This window comes from Pristiophorus japonicus, chromosome 22 (genome assembly GCF_044704955.1).
Source record: "Pristiophorus japonicus isolate sPriJap1 chromosome 22, sPriJap1.hap1, whole genome shotgun sequence".
NCBI classification, from domain to species: domain Eukaryota; kingdom Metazoa; phylum Chordata; class Chondrichthyes; family Pristiophoridae; genus Pristiophorus; species Pristiophorus japonicus.
This window is the reverse complement of record NC_091998.1, coordinates 57775771-57793260: the sequence shown is the minus strand read 5'-3', so window position 1 is coordinate 57793260 and position 17490 is coordinate 57775771. Positions and strand designations below refer to the sequence as shown.

Genomic DNA, 17490 nt, shown 5'->3' with positions numbered 1-17490 from the left:
GTCGGTCGGTCAGTCGGTTCCCTCCCTCCCTCCCGCCCGCCGTCTGGAACGGCTTCCCCCCTCCCCCCCCGGTTAGGTCGGCGGTCGGTTCCCCCCTTCCCGCCATCTGGAACGGCTTCCTCCCTCTCTCTCTCCCCCCCCCCCCCCCCCACGTTCGGTCGGTTCCCCCCCCACCCCCCCCCGGTTAGGTCGGCGGTCGGTTCCCCCCCTCCCGCCATCTGGAACGGCTTCCTCCTCCCCCCGCCCGGTTCGGTTGGTTCCCTCCCTCCCGCCGTCTGGAACGGCTTCCTCCCTTCCTTCCCCCCCACCCCCCACCGCGTTCGGGAACGGCTGCCTCAACTTGTGAGGCTTGCTGCAGCATTCTCCCTGGCTGAAGCACTTTCACACAGGTAGGAAGATGGTTTATTTAATCTTTTCTTTGCTTAGAAATTTTTATTCAGGTTGGATTTATTTGTATAATATTTGTATAAGTATAAATAAGGATTTATTGTAGAATTTAATGACTTCCCTTCCCCCCCCACCTCGTTCTGGACACCTCATTTGTAACCTGCGCCTGATTTTTTAGTGTGTAGAACAGGTTTTTTCAGTTCTACAAAAATCTTCACTTGCTCCATTCTAAGTTAGTTTGGAGTACGTTTTCACTGTGGAAACTTTCAAATCAGGCGTCAGTGGCCGGACACGCCCCCTTTTGAAGAAAAAATTCTGTTCCAAAGTGGAACTGTTCTACCTGACTAGAACTGCAGAATAAAAAATGTGGAGAATTGCGATTTCTAAGATAGTCCGTTCTCCACCAGTTGCTCCTAAAAATCAGGCGCAAATCATGTGGAAACTTGGGCCCTCTATGTAGAGAAATGTGAAGTTATCCACTTTAGTAGGAACAATAAAAAAAAGAGTATTTTTTAATGGTGAGAGATTGGGAAGTGTTGGTGTTCAGAGGGACCTGGGTGCCCTTGTACACCAATCACTGAAAGTTAACATGCAGGTACAGCAAGCAATTAAGAAAGCCAATGGTATTATGAGGATTTTAGTATAAGAGTAAAGACATCTTATTGCAATTATATCGGGCCCTGGTGAGGCCTGGAGTATTGTGTACAGTTTTGGTCTCCTTACCTAAGGAAGGATATACTTGCTATAGAGGGAGTGCAACAAAGGTTCACCAGACTGAATCCTGGGATGGGAGGGATTGTCCGATGAGGAGAGATTGAGTAGACTAGGCCTGTAACGATCTCATTGAAACATACAAAATTCTTACAGGGCTTGACAGGGTAGATGCAGGAAGAGTGTATCCTCTGGCTGGGCAGTCTAGAACCAGAAGTTACAGTCTCTGAATAAGGGGTCGGCCATTTAGGACTGAGATAGAGAGAAATTTCTTCACTCAGACGGTAGTGATTCTTTGGAATTCTCTACCCGAGGGTTGTGGATGCTCAGTCGTTGAGTATATTCAAGACAGAGATCGATAGATTTTTGAATATTATGGGTATCAAGGGATATGGGGATAGTGCAGGAAAGTGGAGTTGAGGTAGAAGATCAGCCATGATCTCATTGAATAGCAGAGCAGGCTCGAGGGACCGAATGGCTGACTATTGCTACTAATTCTTATGTTATGTTCTTATGTAATGTGAAACCTCACATTATTATTTGGATTTCCCACCACCTATCTATTTGATACCCACTATTGTCCACTCACCTCCACATTAGAGTCTGATGCACAGAATGGCGCAGGTGAAAGACGTGGTTACTGACAGCAAGATTGTGCTCTAACCGGAATGGTTCCAATACAACACCATCCCGCACGGGGAATGTCAACCGCAACTCATCTGCAGGGTTTGCTGCAATCAACAAAAGCCATCTCGTCAGACTCTGTTCTTATCTTTCCAATACCATTTAGTTCTCGTGTTACAATACAAGGTACTAAATATCACCATTAAATATAACAGTGCCTTCAATGTCCTTGTTTCCAACAAATCACTCACAATCTCCCAGTCCAGATGGTCTTCCTGGTACAGTCCCCATCTTTGCTCCCTTGGGTCCGAGAGCTACAGGCTGCAGTGCACCAGTTTCATGGCAGGTCCAGCTATTCATCGGTAGACTGACTTGACCACATCAACCATTACTGTACCTTACATTTCTCGGCCAATTCCTCCTACGACTCCAAGTTTACCCTGGAGGCAAGGACAACCCAAAGCTCTTCTCACCCATGATCAACTGTCTCCTCAAACCCCTTTCTCCTGTCTCATCTCCATTGCAAGTGCAAAAGTCTTATGGATTTCTTCATATCTAATATCGCTATCTTTTGTGCAGCTGCCTCTGCCATTACTTCCCTTCCTTCCAATCCTGCCTTTCCTCAGCTCTCTTACCCATCTTAATTCTGATTTAATCTTAATGTAGTTTCTCTCCTAGCTTCCATCTCCCAGGCTTTCTCCAAGCTCTACTCTTATATTCTTGTGTGTGATTGCGAGACAGAAGCTCATACTTACATGAAGGGGGTGGAGGAAGACTATTTAGGTTGGGCTTTATGTCAGGAAGAAAGGGAGATTTGACATCCTGGTTTGGTGACATGTATGGAGGAATATTGCTTCCTGGAGTCATTGGAGGTGTTGGGTTTCCTGATATGGGAGAATTGGGGTAACCAGGCATTGATCTTGCAGGCTGGAAAATAAAGTTTGTGGATTATTTCCGGTTTAAATATGCAACCCAGGTCAACATTCAGCAGTCATAAACCCTCTGCTCTTCTTCAGAACCCCAGTGAATTTAGGAAGAAACTGACAAGTCATTATTTTCAAACAGGTAATTTCTTTAAGGTCCCATTCTTGTTTGCTCTCCAGTGTCTCCTACTGAAAGTGTACATGTGGAGCCAGGATCAGGTGCAACCATGCTTTTCCCTCCAGAGTCAAATAGCCCGCTGACACTCAATATAGCATCTAGTCAGCGATTCTGTGCTCCCAGCGGGGAAGCCCCTCGAGGAGAGCCTGTGATTGAGAATCGGTGACAGTGATGTAGCGCCGTCACCAACCAATGCGCCCATCAAAGCGAGGCTTCCTGCTGGAAGCACAGGATCCCTGATATACCCTCATTTCCCAACAAGAGGTGACACTTATAGGAGGAAAGGAAACTGGGGAAGGGTCTTTTCAAAGTAGGTGAGCAGCAATTTGAAGAGATTGTGATAAGAAGGATAACTGGTTCTCACTATGTTCCCCCTCTATAGAGATCCAATGTTAGGATCAATAGTGGAAAGGCGATGGTGAAGGCAGGAGGATAAAAAGTTTAGTGACAGCTTATCATTAAAAGATTGTGTGCACATGGGGCTGTGCTCATGCAATGCATGATTTTGCTTCATCAACATTTACTTGTAAAATAAACTTTCATCAATGGTGTTGGTAATTTTGTACTTGCCTTTACTGCAGTAACAAATTAATTAACATCCCTAGATAGTGTGAACCTCCAAATGACACACAAATCTTGTGTGAATTACAGGACATTGAAGGATTGAATGGCATATGCAAAGCTCAGCTACTTTCATTGCCTAGTGCTGTAAGTTCGAGGTGGAATGCAGAATCTGTACATACCCCATTAATATTGGCCTGAGTGTAGTTACTGTAGTTGCCACTCGCGAAGCTGTTACTCTGCCCATTATACTGCTCAGATGTCTGCAAAAGAAAAATGCACAGGAGATGCTGACATCAACAGCTCCAAACATCACAGTACAATTCATCACCAAAACTGATCTTTCTCTCAACATCGTGAGGGGCAGAGGCAAGGGCTTTATTCTTGTCCGTTTCTTTCCTTCCTCCTCCTCTTCTTCTCAAGAGGCATGTGGACAGCACGTTTCCACTTCTTCACCCAAATTGCTGTTGTCCACATGTAAGCCTGGGCAGTGAAGCCCCAAATTTAACTTGGGGCGGGAGTCGAATGGGTGGGAAACCACCCTGACCATGGAACTGTGAGACACGAGAGATTGTAATTCCTGAGCCTCATCGCCATGCCCCTGGCCCATCTGAAAGCAGTGGGAACAGGAGCTGGCCAGCAGGCAGAATGGCGGTTTCAGGTAGCAGGCGGAACGGTACTCGGAGAAGTCGCGGAGGCGCATTCCGGGAGGATCTCACGATTGGTGCGTGGGGAGCCCAGGGCAGGAAAGGCCGAAACCTCCCTTGTGGGTCCTGGAGGAGCACTCCTGCTCCTCCTGGCATTACAAGGAAAGTAAAAAGTCCTCTTTCCGCCCCGACTCCTCTTCCCGTACCTGCAAGGAAAGTGACAATGGTTTCCCTACTCAGGTCCACGTTTAAATAGCAGTCAGGGCTCCTGATGACATCATCAGAGCATGATCTGCATATTTAAAGAAGGACCCCTATATGCTTTCCAGTGGCTGTCCTTCTAACCTGCTCAGGTTAAGATTGTAGCCTGCATGATTGGTGCGGGACGTCAGCGGGTGAGTCCCACGGGCGACTTAAACTGTCTTCCTGGGTTCTGCAGGGTGGAGAGTTTAAATCATCGGTTGGGTGTCAGTACACTTTTCTATTTTGGGATTCATCAGAGCCAAGCCCAATCCTGTCCTCAGTTGATCTGTGCATGCAAATTTTCAAGCAGGGCTAACTGAATAGTGATCAGTAATGGGAGCTCTGGCTACATTTTCCTCTTGTGCCCAGTGGCGTTTGTAGCGATATCTACTGCAATCCTGGCTCGTAGCACATTCTGGGCCTTCTGTTTATTTTCAGCATTTTCTGTTTTTATTTCAGATTTCCAGTATTCAGTGCCTTGGCAATACAGCTAAACATCTGCTGGGAGTTTCACTGGTTTTATAGTGTAGCTTTATAGTGTCCCCATCTCCATCTCACTGATCAGGAACAGTAAAGACACAGCAATGCTGTCTCTCAGTCAGATGATGAACAATTGTGGCTCGACCCTGCAAAGATTACAGACAAATTTTAAAAAATTAACAAGGTTATTATAATCTGGGTTAAAAACAGAAAATACTGGAATTACACAGCAAGTCCATCAGCATTTGAAGAGAGTACGTCAGGTGGAGAACCAGTTCCACCTGAAATTTTAATATGTCATCTCTTTAAGATGCTGGAAGATCTGCTCTGTATTTTCAGCATGTTCTGATTTCATTTCAGATTTCCCGCATTCTTTTCATGGTTACAATTTGGGCTTTACTCCAATTAAGTAACTACTGTATCTAATTCCAGAAGATCATTTATTCCAGTTAGAAAGTGAAGCTGATAGATATGTGTCAGCTTGACTCAGTGCATAGCACATTGTCTCGTGGCCAGAAGCTTGTGGGTCTCTGCCTATACTAGCATTTGAGCTCGCTTAAGGCATCAGTGGTAGCACTCTTGTCTCTCAGTCAGATGGTTATGGGTTCAAGACCAACTCGAGAGACTGGAGCATATAATGGTCATTAAAGGTGCAAATATAAATTCAAGTTCTCTCTTTCTCATAAGCTAGGCTAACAGTGCAGTGCAGTATTGTGGGAATGTTACATTATTGGAGGTGCTCTCTCTTGGCACTCATCTGCCTGTTTTAGTGACTCAATTGAATGTCAAAGATGCCATGGCACCACTGGAAGAATCTGATTATGGATAGAAGGGTAATTTCACCACTCCTGCACTCTCAGTGGGGAGCTGCACGTAAAGGGAATGTGAGGCAGTGCCAGATTACAACACTCGTGCTAATTCTCCAATCTGCACTTTTATAATAGTTTTATAGGGATAGAAATTAGTTACAGCCAAGGAATGGGCCGTGTTTAGACTAAAAATAAAGTAGCACCAGGTGAAAATCTAGACTGCACACAAAATTCGTGCTCACTCATTAAAATCTAGTCTAAAAACCCAAGCTCATTGGCATTGCACTAAAAAGCTGGACTAGTATCAGGGCAGTCTAATTGCCACAAGTGTTTTTCACTACTTAAAGAGGAGGTTCGTTGATGCTGCAGCACCTCATTCTCAGCATTGTTGGGTGTGCAGCTGCCTCAACAATCCTAACAAGCAGAAGCACAAGCCAATCGCCGCCCCAGGGAGAGAGCCCGGAGGTTCTCTGATGAAGCTTTGGAGGCGTTGGTTTTAGTGGTGGAGGGGAGGGCGGTCCTGTACCCACCAACTGGCAGGAGGCCCTTGCCATAAGTGTTCTGTGCCATGTGGCAGGAGGTAGCACAGCACGTCACTGACAACACTGTGCTCCCCAGGACCTACACATAGTGCAAGCTCACACGGGTGGTCAGGGTGAATGAAGGCTTCAACAAATGCTACAGACCACAAGCCCAAAGCACCACACCTCCACCCACATCTTGCACACGACAGCTATTCAACTATGGCAGGCACATCACTCAAACATATTGCACCACACTCACTCACACACTTTCCTGTCTCTTGCAGGCCAAGGTGGTTCACAACCAGTGAGAAGGAATGGATACACGAGGGGGGGCCTGGCCCACATTGAACATCTCAAGAGACTTGGAGAATCGAGCAGATCATTGGGCACCAGTTCGCGGGCACCATGGCCTACTCATGCTTCTCACATCCCACAATCCTTTCCCACTTTCAATCTACTCATTTTGTATGCATGCATTTCTGCCATCCTGCCTCACTCCCCTCACCATAACCCGCCTCTTGTGCCTTTCTCCTTTCAGATAATCAGCCAGCACCTGAGCAGCCTGTCCCTGAGGGCACTGCAGAGAGTGAGGCAGGAGAAGGAGGAGGAAAAACACACTGTGTCACTGCGTGTCTCCCCCGCAGGCACCAGCTCACATATTGGCACTACGGATTCTTTAGAGGCTAGTGCAGTAGCGGGATCTGCACAGGGTGAGGCACCAGGCACAAGTGGGCCGGGCCAAAAGGATAGCTTGGGGACCAGCTCTTCGATGGGCGAGTTCTGCTGCACAGGACTCAGATGAGGACCTCGATGGGCATGCACATGGAAATGATAGGTGCAATGGCAAGGCTGCCACAGAGCCTCAGCAATGGCATGGAGCGTGGAGGAAACCGCCTCCAACATTGCACAAGGCTCTGCGCAGGAGTATGGAGCCCATCATTTCCAGTCTGTAAATAATGGTAGACTCCCAGAGAGACCGTGGCGAGCTAGACGTGATGGCACGCATGATGGGCGATGTCCCAACTTCCATTGCAGCACAAGCGGAAGCGACCCAACATCTTAGTACTGCAGCAGAAGCTCAGACTGCTCTCATGCAGTCTCTGCTTGATGCCACCCAATCTCTGACTGCTGCCATCATGGCTGGGTCTACCACCGTAGACTGCAGCTTTCACGGTGTCGCAGCAGGCCAGCAATCGGCTCCAACCGATTGCTGGCTCGGGGGAGTGGCAGTGGGTCAGTGGAGCAGAAACCTGCTGTCCTCTCGCAGGACAACAGTATTCCTGCTCCCACCACTGCCACTTCGCCAGTGCCCTTGTCGCTACCCGTCATCCAGCTAACCCAGACTGCTGCCGCTCTCGCCGAGGTGGTGCAGTCTACAGCCGGGCCTTCTAGGTCCAGAGCTTGTTGAGGTCGACCTGCAAGGCCATTGGAAGTGTCCCGCACGGAAGTGCTGCAGCTACTGTGAGAGCACTTCGAAGGAGCACTAGAATAGGAAAAGGCACACGAACAACAGGCACTAAGGGATTGCACAAGTGCGATTAGTTAATAGCATTGATGTTATATGTGTATAAATAAATTTATTAATTCTATTTGAATTTTTTTGTGGTGTCTCTCATTTCAACTTTGCATTGAGAAGTGGCCTGTGACAGGGATGGTATGATGGGGATGTGGTGAGAAATGGGGATCTGGGGTTTCATTCAATCGGAGCGGAGTCTGATGAGCTGGTCACGGACCGTCCGGGAGACGGTCATCGTCTGCTCATCGTCTTGCTTCTCTCTGGTGATGGGGAAGCCAATGTCGTCCCTTCTCCCACTAGAGAGCGCCTCAGTGACCTCCGGAATGCAGCGATGAACAGCGAACTGCGAGATGTTAGCTACGTCTCCGGCTGCAGACTGGAAGGTTCCCCTGGCGAAGGTATGGAAGGCCACAGTGATCTTGACTGCCACTGGGAGAGCCGTGGTCGTCCAAGGCTGAGGCTAGAGGTCTGGTTGGGGGAGGTGGCAGAATTCTGTGACCACCTCCTTGGCGAAACGGAGCCTTCCAATACACTGCTCCTTGTTTAATTGAAGGTCGGAGAAGTGCTCTCGAAATACCTTCAGAGGGTACAGCCTCCTGTTGAGAGCACTGATTGCCCTCCTCCTCCCTCTGCGCACATGTTCCCATCTTTCTCGCTGCCTCCGCTTCCTCAGCTATAGAGTCAGGGGGAGGCCGAATGCCAGTATAGCCCCCATTAATCTTAGCAAGTGTTGTGGTTTAAATCTTACTCGAAATAATTATGAAGTTTTGTACTTGCCAGAATACTACTGCTATCAAAGAACCTTGACATTGCTAAAGAAAACTTGCAGTAGCAGGAACCAACACAAAGCCACTCAAACTTCACAAACCTGTCTGGTGCGAGTGATTGGTGATGATCCCTTTAAATAGCATTGCAGGAGCCGGCTTCCTGCTACTGCACGCCATCTCAACCTGTCGTTAACTCCAACTGGGAATTCCATTGGCTATAAGGAAGTTGGGAGATCGAGTGAACAGTGAGCGTTCCACACTCACTGGCCTCACGATCTCCATGATGGCGAGTGAGTTTACCTGCAGCGCTACTGGTAAGATTAATTATGGAGTGCGGCTCAGGAAATGGCATTAGCTGGCAACGCAGTTTGTGGCGCTCATGTGTGGCACAAAGCAGACAAATTCTTTTCCCAAAATAGTGTACACAATAGCCAATTCCTACAAAGGAAGGTGATGCCTTTCATTAATCTGTAGGGTAAATTAATCAATTCCATCATAGTGGGGTGCTATGCTTGAAAGGAGAGCAAAAATATTTTAAGGCCTATAATTAATGTGCTTCAAAAATAATCCATTGTGTGATGCACTTTGAAACATTTTGATGCGATAAGGCTCTACATTATTACAAGAGAAATTTCTCCACTGACAGGGTTGCGAATCTTTGGATTTCTCTACCCCAGAGGGCTATGTACGCTCTGTCTTCACTTAATTCTTCGCTCTAGTTGCTCTGACAAGGTGGTGCTGGGCCTTCTCCTCAAACTGCTACTGTTTTTATGGTGATGGTGCTCCCAACAATGGGGTTAGATAGGAAGTTCCAAAATACTGCTGCAGTAACAATGAAGAAATGCCTTTATATATCCGAGTCAAGATGGTGTGTGACTTGGGAGGGTAAACTGCAGGTGCGGGTGTTCTTGTGACATTGTTGGAGATTAGGAGGCGATGCTTTTCATCCTCAGGTATTTCACGGCTAATGAATTTCTTCAGAAATATAGTCGCTGCTTTCATGTAGGCAAATGCAGCAGCCAATTTATGCACAGTTTGAAGTTGAAAAAGAGAAGTTCCATATTCAATTCGACTTTCTTTCTTACCTTGTAATACTGCCCCATTGTGCCCGGGGGCATGGGGTATTGTCCTGTGTTTTGCTGGCCTGGCATCCGATGTGCAGGATAGTTGGGAGAAGGAATGGATCGCTGGGAGTTTGCAGAAGCGTATTGGCTGGGCTGGCTAGGGTACTGGCTGTTAGGCCCATATTGTTGTCCTGGATAGCTCTGCTGCAGGAGATTAATAACAGAACTATCAGCAAAACAATCACACTGCAAAAGATGCTTTAAATAGAAAACATGCCCTGAAATCAAGAATGTCCAATGTTCAAAGAACATAAGAACATAAGAATTAGGAACAGGAGTAGGCCATCTAGCCCCTCGAGCCTGCTCCGCCATTCAATAAGATCATGGCTGATCTGGTCGTGGACTCAGCTCCACTTACCCGCCCTCTCCCCGTAACCCTTAATTCCCTTATTGGTTAAAAATCTATCTATCTTTGACTTGAAAACATTCAATGAGCTAGCCTCAACTGCTTCCTTGGGCAGAGAATTCCACAGATTCACAACACTCTGGGAGAAGAAATTATTTCTCAACTCGGTTTTAAATTGGATCCTCCGTATTTTGAGGCTGTGCCCCCTAGTTCGAGACTCCCCTACCAGTGGAAACAACCTCTCTGCCTCTATCTTGTCTATCCCTTTCATGATTTTAAATGTTTCTATAAGATCACCCCTCATCCTTCTGAACTCCAAGGAGTAAAGACCCAGTCTACTCAATCTATCATCATAAGGTAACCCCCTCATTTCTCGAATCAGCCTAGTGAATCGTCTCTGTACCCCTTCCAAAGCTAGTATATCCTTCCTTAAGTAAGGTGACCAAAACTGCACGCAGTACTCCAGGTGCGGCCTTACCAATACCTTATACAGTTGCAGCAAGACCTCCCTGCTTTTGTACTCCATCCCTCTCGCAATGAAGGCCAACATTCCATTCGCCTTCCTGATTACTTGCTGCACCTGCAAACTAACCTTTTGGGAAAGAGTTTCATGCACAAGGACCCCCAGGTCCCTCTGCCCCACAGCATGTTGTAATTTCTCCCCATTCAAATAATATTCCCTTTTACTGTTTTTTTCCCCCAAGGTGGATGACCTCACACTTTCCGACATTGTATTCCATCTGCCAAACCTTAGCCCATTCGCTTAACCTATCCAAATCTCCTTGCAGCCTCTCTGAGTCCTCTACACAACCCGCTTTCCCACTAATCTTAGTGTCATCTGCAAATTTTGTTGCACTACACTCTGTCCCCTCTTCTAGGTCATCTATGTATATTATAAACAGTTGTGGTCCCAGCATTGATCCCTGTGGCACACCACTAACCACTGATTTCCAACCGGAAAAGGACCCATTTATCCCGACTCTCTGCTTTCTGTTCTCCAGCCAATTCTCTATCCATGCTAATACATTTCCTCTGACTCCGCGTACCTTTATCTTCTGCAGTAACCTTTTGTGTGGCACCTTATCGAATGCCTTTGGAAATCTAAATACACCACATCCATCGGTACACCTCTATCCACCATGCTCGTTATATCCTCAAAGAATTCCAGTAAGTTAGTTAAACATGATTTCCCTTTCATGAATCCATGCTGCGTCTGCTTGATTGCACTATTCCTATCGAGATATCCCGCTATTTCTTCCTTAATGATAGTTTCAAGCATTTTCCCCACTACAGATGTTAAACTAACCAGCCTATAGTTACCTGTCTTTTGCCTGCCCCCTTTTTTTAAACAGAGACGTTACATTAGCTGCTTTCCAATCCGCTGGTACCTCCCCAGAGTCCAGAGAATTTTAGTAGATTATAACGAATGCATCTGCTATAACTTCCGCCATCTCTTTTAATACCCTGGGATGCATTTCATCAGGACCAGGGGACTTATCTACCTTGAGTCCCATTAGCCTATCCAGCACTACCCCCCACTAGTGATAGTGATTGTCTCAAGGTCCTCCCTTCCCACATTCCTGTGGCCTGCAATTTTTGGCATGGTTTTTGTGTCTTCCACTGTGAAGACCGAAGCAAAATAATTGTTTACGGTCTCAGCCATTTCCACATTTCCCATTATTAAATCCCCCTTTTCATCTTCTAAGGGACCAACATTTACATGCAGTCAAGAGCAGGAGATCTGTAGATTTTGGATTTGAAGTGTGACGTTTTAACACGAGAAAAATGTTTCCGGGCCACGTCTCTGTTACAGAATTATAAGTCGGATCTGGGCATTGCCCGGGCGTCGGTCCGTTCCCCGTGTTACCCGGGCACTGGTCAGTTCCGGGCGTTACTCGGGCACCGGTCAGTTCCGGGCGTTACTCGGGCACCGGTCAGTTCCGGGCGTTACCCGGGCACCGGTCAGTTCCGGGCGTTACCCGGGCACCGGTCAGTTCCGGGCGTTACCCGGGCACCGGTCAGTTCCGGGCGTTACCCGGGCACCGGTCAGTTCCGGGCGTTACCCGGGCACCGGTCAGTTCCGGACATTACCCGGGCACCGGTCAGTTCCCCTCAAACCTCTTACCAATTACTTTAAATTTATGCCCCCTGGTTGTTGACCCCTCTGCTAAGGGAAATAGGTCCTTCCTGTCCTCTCTAACTAGGATCCTCAGAATTTTATACACCTCAATAAGGTCTCCCCTCAGCCTCCTCTGTTCCAAAAAAACGAAAACCCAGCCTATCTTTCCTCACAGCTAAAATTCTCCAATCCAGGCAACATCCTCGTAAATCTCCTCTGTACCCTTTCTCGTGCAATCACATCTTTCTTGTACTGTGCCGCAGTACTCTTGCTGTGGCCTAACTAGTGTTTTATACAGTTCAAGCATAACCTCCCTGCTCTTGTATTCTATGCCTCAGCTAATAAAGACAAGTATTCCATGTGCCTTGTTAACCACTTTATCTATCTGGCCTGCTACCTTCAGGGATCTGTGGACATGCACTCCAAGGTCCCTTTGTTCCTCTACACTTCTCAGTGTCCTATCATTTAATGTGTATTCCCTTGCCGTTAGACCTCCCCAAATGCATTACCCCACACTTATCCGGATTGAATTTCCTTTGCCACTTTTCTGCCCCCCTGACCATTGATATCTTCCTGCAGTCTACAGCTTTCTTCATTATGAACTACACAGCCAATTTTTGTAACATCTGCAAACTTCTTAATCATACCCCCTACATTCAAGTCTAAGCCATTACCACAAAAAGCAAGGGACCCAGCACTGAGCTCTGCGGAACCCCACTGGATACAGCCTTCCAGTCACAAAAGTCCCCATCAATCAATGCTTCCTGCCACTGAGCCAGTTTTGGATCCAACTTGCCACTTTGCTTTGGATCCCATGGACTTTTACTTTGATGACCAGTGTGCCATGAGGGACCTTATCAAAAGCCTTGCTAAAATTCATATACATTACATCAAATGAACTACCCTCATCGACCCTCCTGGTTACCTCCTCGAAAAATTCAATCAGGTTAGTCAGACACGACCTTCCCTTAATAAATCCACGCTGACTGTCCTTGCTTAATCCGTGTCTTTCTAAATGAAGATTTATCCTGTCCCTCAGAATTTTCTCCAATAATTTTCCCACCACCGAGGTTAGGCTGACTAGCCTGTAATTACTCGGCGTATCCCTTTCTCCCTTTTTAAACAAAGGTACAATGTTAGAAGTCCTCCAGTCCTTCCACGCCACACCTGTAGCCAGACAGGATTGGAAAATGATGGTCAGAGCATCTGCTATTTCCTCTTTTGCTTCTCTTAACAGCCTGGAATACATTTCAATCCGGGCCTGGGGATTTGTCCACTTTCAAAGTCGCTAAATCCCATAATACTTCCCCTCTCACTATGGTTATTTCATCTAATATTTCACACTCCTCCTACCTGATTGCAGTGTCTGCATCGCCCCTTTCTTATGTGCAAACAGACGCAAAGAATTCATTAAGAACCATCCGCCTCTGCATACAGATTACCTTTATAGTCTCTAATAGACCCCACTCTATCTTTAGTTATCCTCTTGCTCTTAATGTATTTATAAAACATTTTAATTTTTCCTTGATTTTACTTGCCAAAATTTTTCATGCTCTCGCTTTGCTTTCCTAATTTCCTTTTTAATTTCACCCCTGCACACCCTATACTCCTCTAGACTTTCTGCAGTATTGAGCCCTCAGTATCTGTTATAAGCCTCCCCTTTGTTTAAATTTATCCCAACCTTTATGCCCCTTAACATCCAGGGGGCTCTAGATTTGTTAGTCCCACCCTTTTTCTTTAAAGGAACATACTTACCCTGATCCCTCAGGATCCTCATTGAATGCCTACCACTCTTGATACTGATTTACCTTCCAGTAGCTGTTTACAGTCCACTTTGGCTAAATCACATCGCAGCTTGGTAAAATTAGCTTTTCCCCAGTGAGAACTTTTATTCCTGGTCTATCTATTCCTGGACTGCTCAAGAATCCATGTCTGGGGAAATCTCCCATTAAATCTGCCGGCACAGGCTCGACAGGCTGAATGGCCTTCTTCCGTGCTGTAACCATTCTATGATTCGATAAATTGATGTGTGAATCTAATCAATCTAACAGAGTGCCGTGAAATGTCTTGCTGCAAACTCCTAATTGGCTACCTTTTATAAACTAGGGCTCTGTGTAATATTTGGCTTGTTTTGATGTGTTGTGTTTACAGGCAGTGATATGCTTGAAATGTCTTCAGTTACATTAGTCAGTGAATCTTATAATTAACTTTAAACAAACTGAATTAAAAGGCCTTCTAAAACAGACAGTATTCATTATTTAGCAAAAAAGAACCACAAGTGCAACCTCTTAGTGCCTCAGTTCAGCTTTTAACACTGGTTTGTGCATGGGAAATTTAGACTGGAAAATGAAGAGCTTGCTTTCAGCAACACACAGATTACACGGGGATATTGTTTGGGTGGCTTTACACAATGGACTGACTGCAGGCGCACGGTTCTCTGCCTGCTGGACTGCACTCCAGATTGTAAATCGGCGGCATCATTTGCTCCAGAAACGTGGCTAGGGTTGTGGCTTAATTAAAACAAATGCGAGAGCTGCTCGTGGGTCGTAACTCGGGGGCTCTACATTTACAGCCGAGCTACAGAAACCCCGGGGTGTCCCTGATGCAGAGGGGAAAAGGGGGAGTGACAGACAAAGGTAGCTGTCCCGAAATAAAACCAAAGATTCCTCATATTAAATGTAAAAGCAACCTAAAGCTATACAATATACAGCAACATTTTGGTAAATGCTGGTTCAGGAGCTGGCAGTCATGCCATCCTGTAATGGCCATTAATTTGGGGTTTCACGGAGAAACTGAATTGAATTGAATTGTCAAAACACCAGTAAAATTCCCTAATGTCATGCAATGAATAAGAAAAACGTTTCACGGCCATCGGATGTCTCAAAGCGCTTTACAGCCAATGAAGAACTTTCTGAAGTGTAGTCACTGTTGTAAAGTAGGAAATGAGGCAGCCAATTTGCGCACAGCAAGCTCTCACAGACAGCAATGTGATAATAACCAGATAATCTGATTTTGTTATGTTGATTGAGGGATAAATATTGGCCAGGACACCGCGTTTTTCGAAATAGAGCCATGGGATCTTTTACGTCCGCCTAAGAGGGCAGAAGAGGCCTCGGTTTAACGTCTCATCCAAAAGACGGCACCTCTGACAGTGCAGCGCTCCCTCAGTACTGCACTGGGAGTGTCAGCCTCGATTTATGTGCTCAAGTCCCTGGAGTGGGACTTTGAACCCACAACCTTCTGACTCAGAGGCGAGTGTGCTACCCACTGAGCCACAGCTGACACTGGTGGATGAAAACAGAATTTGACATATTTAGTCACCACAAACCAGTGCCACTGATTCTCTCAATGTGCTGACTGCCCAGTAGGCAGTACTTTTACACTTTTGAAGTGTGGGGTTTATTTGCCTGCCACAAAATAGTCGCAGTTTCCACCAAATCTATCTTCTGATCTCACAGACACAGATCTAATTTAACATTTAAATTTCATGGCAGCTTTATTCAAATGATTTTACATTTGAAATGTGGAATCCCATCAGTGGGCAGCAGAACACAAGGCATCCAACCAACAGGTTCAACACCCCAGATTCAATCTTTTCAACATTGTTTTATCTCCTCCTCTCTTCAAGGCAGTCGAGTGTCGTTCGGGTAGAGTTCCATGGATAAGAGTAGACCACTGGTACCTTTCCCAGGTGACCATTCTTCATATGTGAACCTTCTTCGAAACTGCCTGGACTCTACTTTGGCCCTCCCCTGACAGCAGTGCAGATTGGCAACTCACCATATCAATCATGGGAGAGCACACATCCTATCGTGGAATTGTGGAGCTCCTAAAGAGCTGTGGTACCACTTTTATTCCGGGTCTTATCGGGTTCGAGTGATGCTGCTCAAATTGCATCTAAAAGCCAAAGTGAGTTGGCCGTTTCTGCTGACAGCAGGAGCCTTCCTGTGTTGAACACGAGTAAAATAAATCATAACACCCTGGAAATGACTATGAACGACCTTATTGTACAACCACTTAATGGTCTGTTAAAACAGCGGAGAGGGAAATTTGGTATGATACATTAAGTATTCGTGTGATAACGTCACTCAAGTTAATAACCACAAGTGGCTTTGCATGTTATCCATGGTGGAACAACGTTGCCCTAGTCAGCACACTCGCTTAAAAAGTGATTGAAATTTACTTCAGAGAAGGACGTGTACATGGTATGGTAGACAGAGAGCAGTGGGATGTGGGTGTGCAGTAGTGATCCTACATATGCCGAATTATCACTGATCATAGATGTGCTGTCATGGGGAAGTAGTGAATAGAAATATCCACTTCAACAGGGGAGGAAGGTGTGGGGGATAATCTCTCCACATGTACCGGTTTATTTGAGGAGAGGCCTGGTAATAAGTTGCCAGCCAGTGCAAGTGGTGCATGGGTTGCAAGTGGTGCATGGGTTGCAAGATGTGCATCCGGAGATGTGCATCCGGTAGAGCGCTGAGCACCTCGAGTCTCATCGCCGAGAGCATGCAGAAATCAAGCGCAGGCAGCGGAAGGAGCGTGCAGCAAACCTGTCTTACCCACCCTTTCCCTCAATGACTATCTGTCCCACCTGTGACAGGAACTGTGGCTCTCGTATTGGACTGTTCAGCCACCTAAGGACTCATTTTTAGAGTGGAAGCAAGTCTTCCTCGATTCCGAGGGACTGCCTATGATGATGATGATGATGATGCATGGGTTTAGCTAAGAAGGGAGATGCCTTTAAAATAGGGAAGTGAAATTTGAAAAAAATAAACACATTTTCTCAGTCTGGGACTAGCATTGACTGATGTAGAAAGCAAGAATGATTCAACAAGCTTACCTCACTGACGTACGGCCTCTTTACTCCTTGCCCAGGCATCTGTTGTGTTGGACGGGGTCCTGGGTATCCATGCTGTGGCATTCGCTGGCTTTGTGCACTGAACATAGGGTTGATACCGGGAGGCCTTGAGTGGCTCATGGGCATGTGTGATATCCCTGATGGTCCCATTGCCCCAGCCATTCCTCCTGTGGTCATTCCAGTGGACATCTGGGATGGACCTCGAGGGCCTGAGTGAGTCATGTACTGGTTATTATAGGACTGGGCTGCACTGATCTGAAAAATTATAAAAACAGGTATCAAGTGTTTTGCTGCAATCCCCAAGTTCTAACATCGAGCAGAATGGACACTTTGAGCCGTATAAAAAGAGGACGGTCCCAGAATTGATCCTTTGTGCTGAGTCAGCTAATCTCTGCTGGGGCAGCAGTAAGATCACTACAAGTGACCTCAGAAAATCATCCCTGATTTCTGCTCCTGCTCACTAACCAGAGATGATTATTGGAAATGCATGTACAGTCACTATACTTCAAAGGACAATTAATTGTGTAGAAAGTGCCAAGATATTATATTGCATCGTATGAAATCAAATATTAACAAATAAAATTAGTTATAGTTGCTGGAAATCCTCAGCAGGTCAGGCAGCATCTGTGGAGAGAGAAAGAAAGTTAACGTTTCAGGTCAATGACCT

The 17490-nt window shown here is 46.3% G+C and overlaps 1 protein-coding gene across 3 annotated transcripts in view; it reads right to left on the bottom strand.

The window, feature by feature from the left end:
- Positions 1–17490, bottom strand: part of LOC139235052 (zinc finger MIZ domain-containing protein 1-like) — a 293638-nt gene that overhangs the window by 74279 nt on the left and 201869 nt on the right. For all 3 annotated transcript variants that reach the window (XM_070866173.1, XM_070866174.1, XM_070866175.1), the window contains 5 exons: positions 16806–17078; positions 9456–9638; positions 3567–3647; positions 2478–2649; positions 1688–1829 (listed from right to left, as the gene is read on the bottom strand). In XM_070866173.1, the coding sequence (XP_070722274.1) occupies positions 1688–1829; positions 2478–2649; positions 3567–3647; positions 9456–9638; positions 16806–17078 (851 nt within the window). The remainder of the gene's footprint in view (positions 1–1687; positions 1830–2477; positions 2650–3566; positions 3648–9455; positions 9639–16805; positions 17079–17490) is intronic.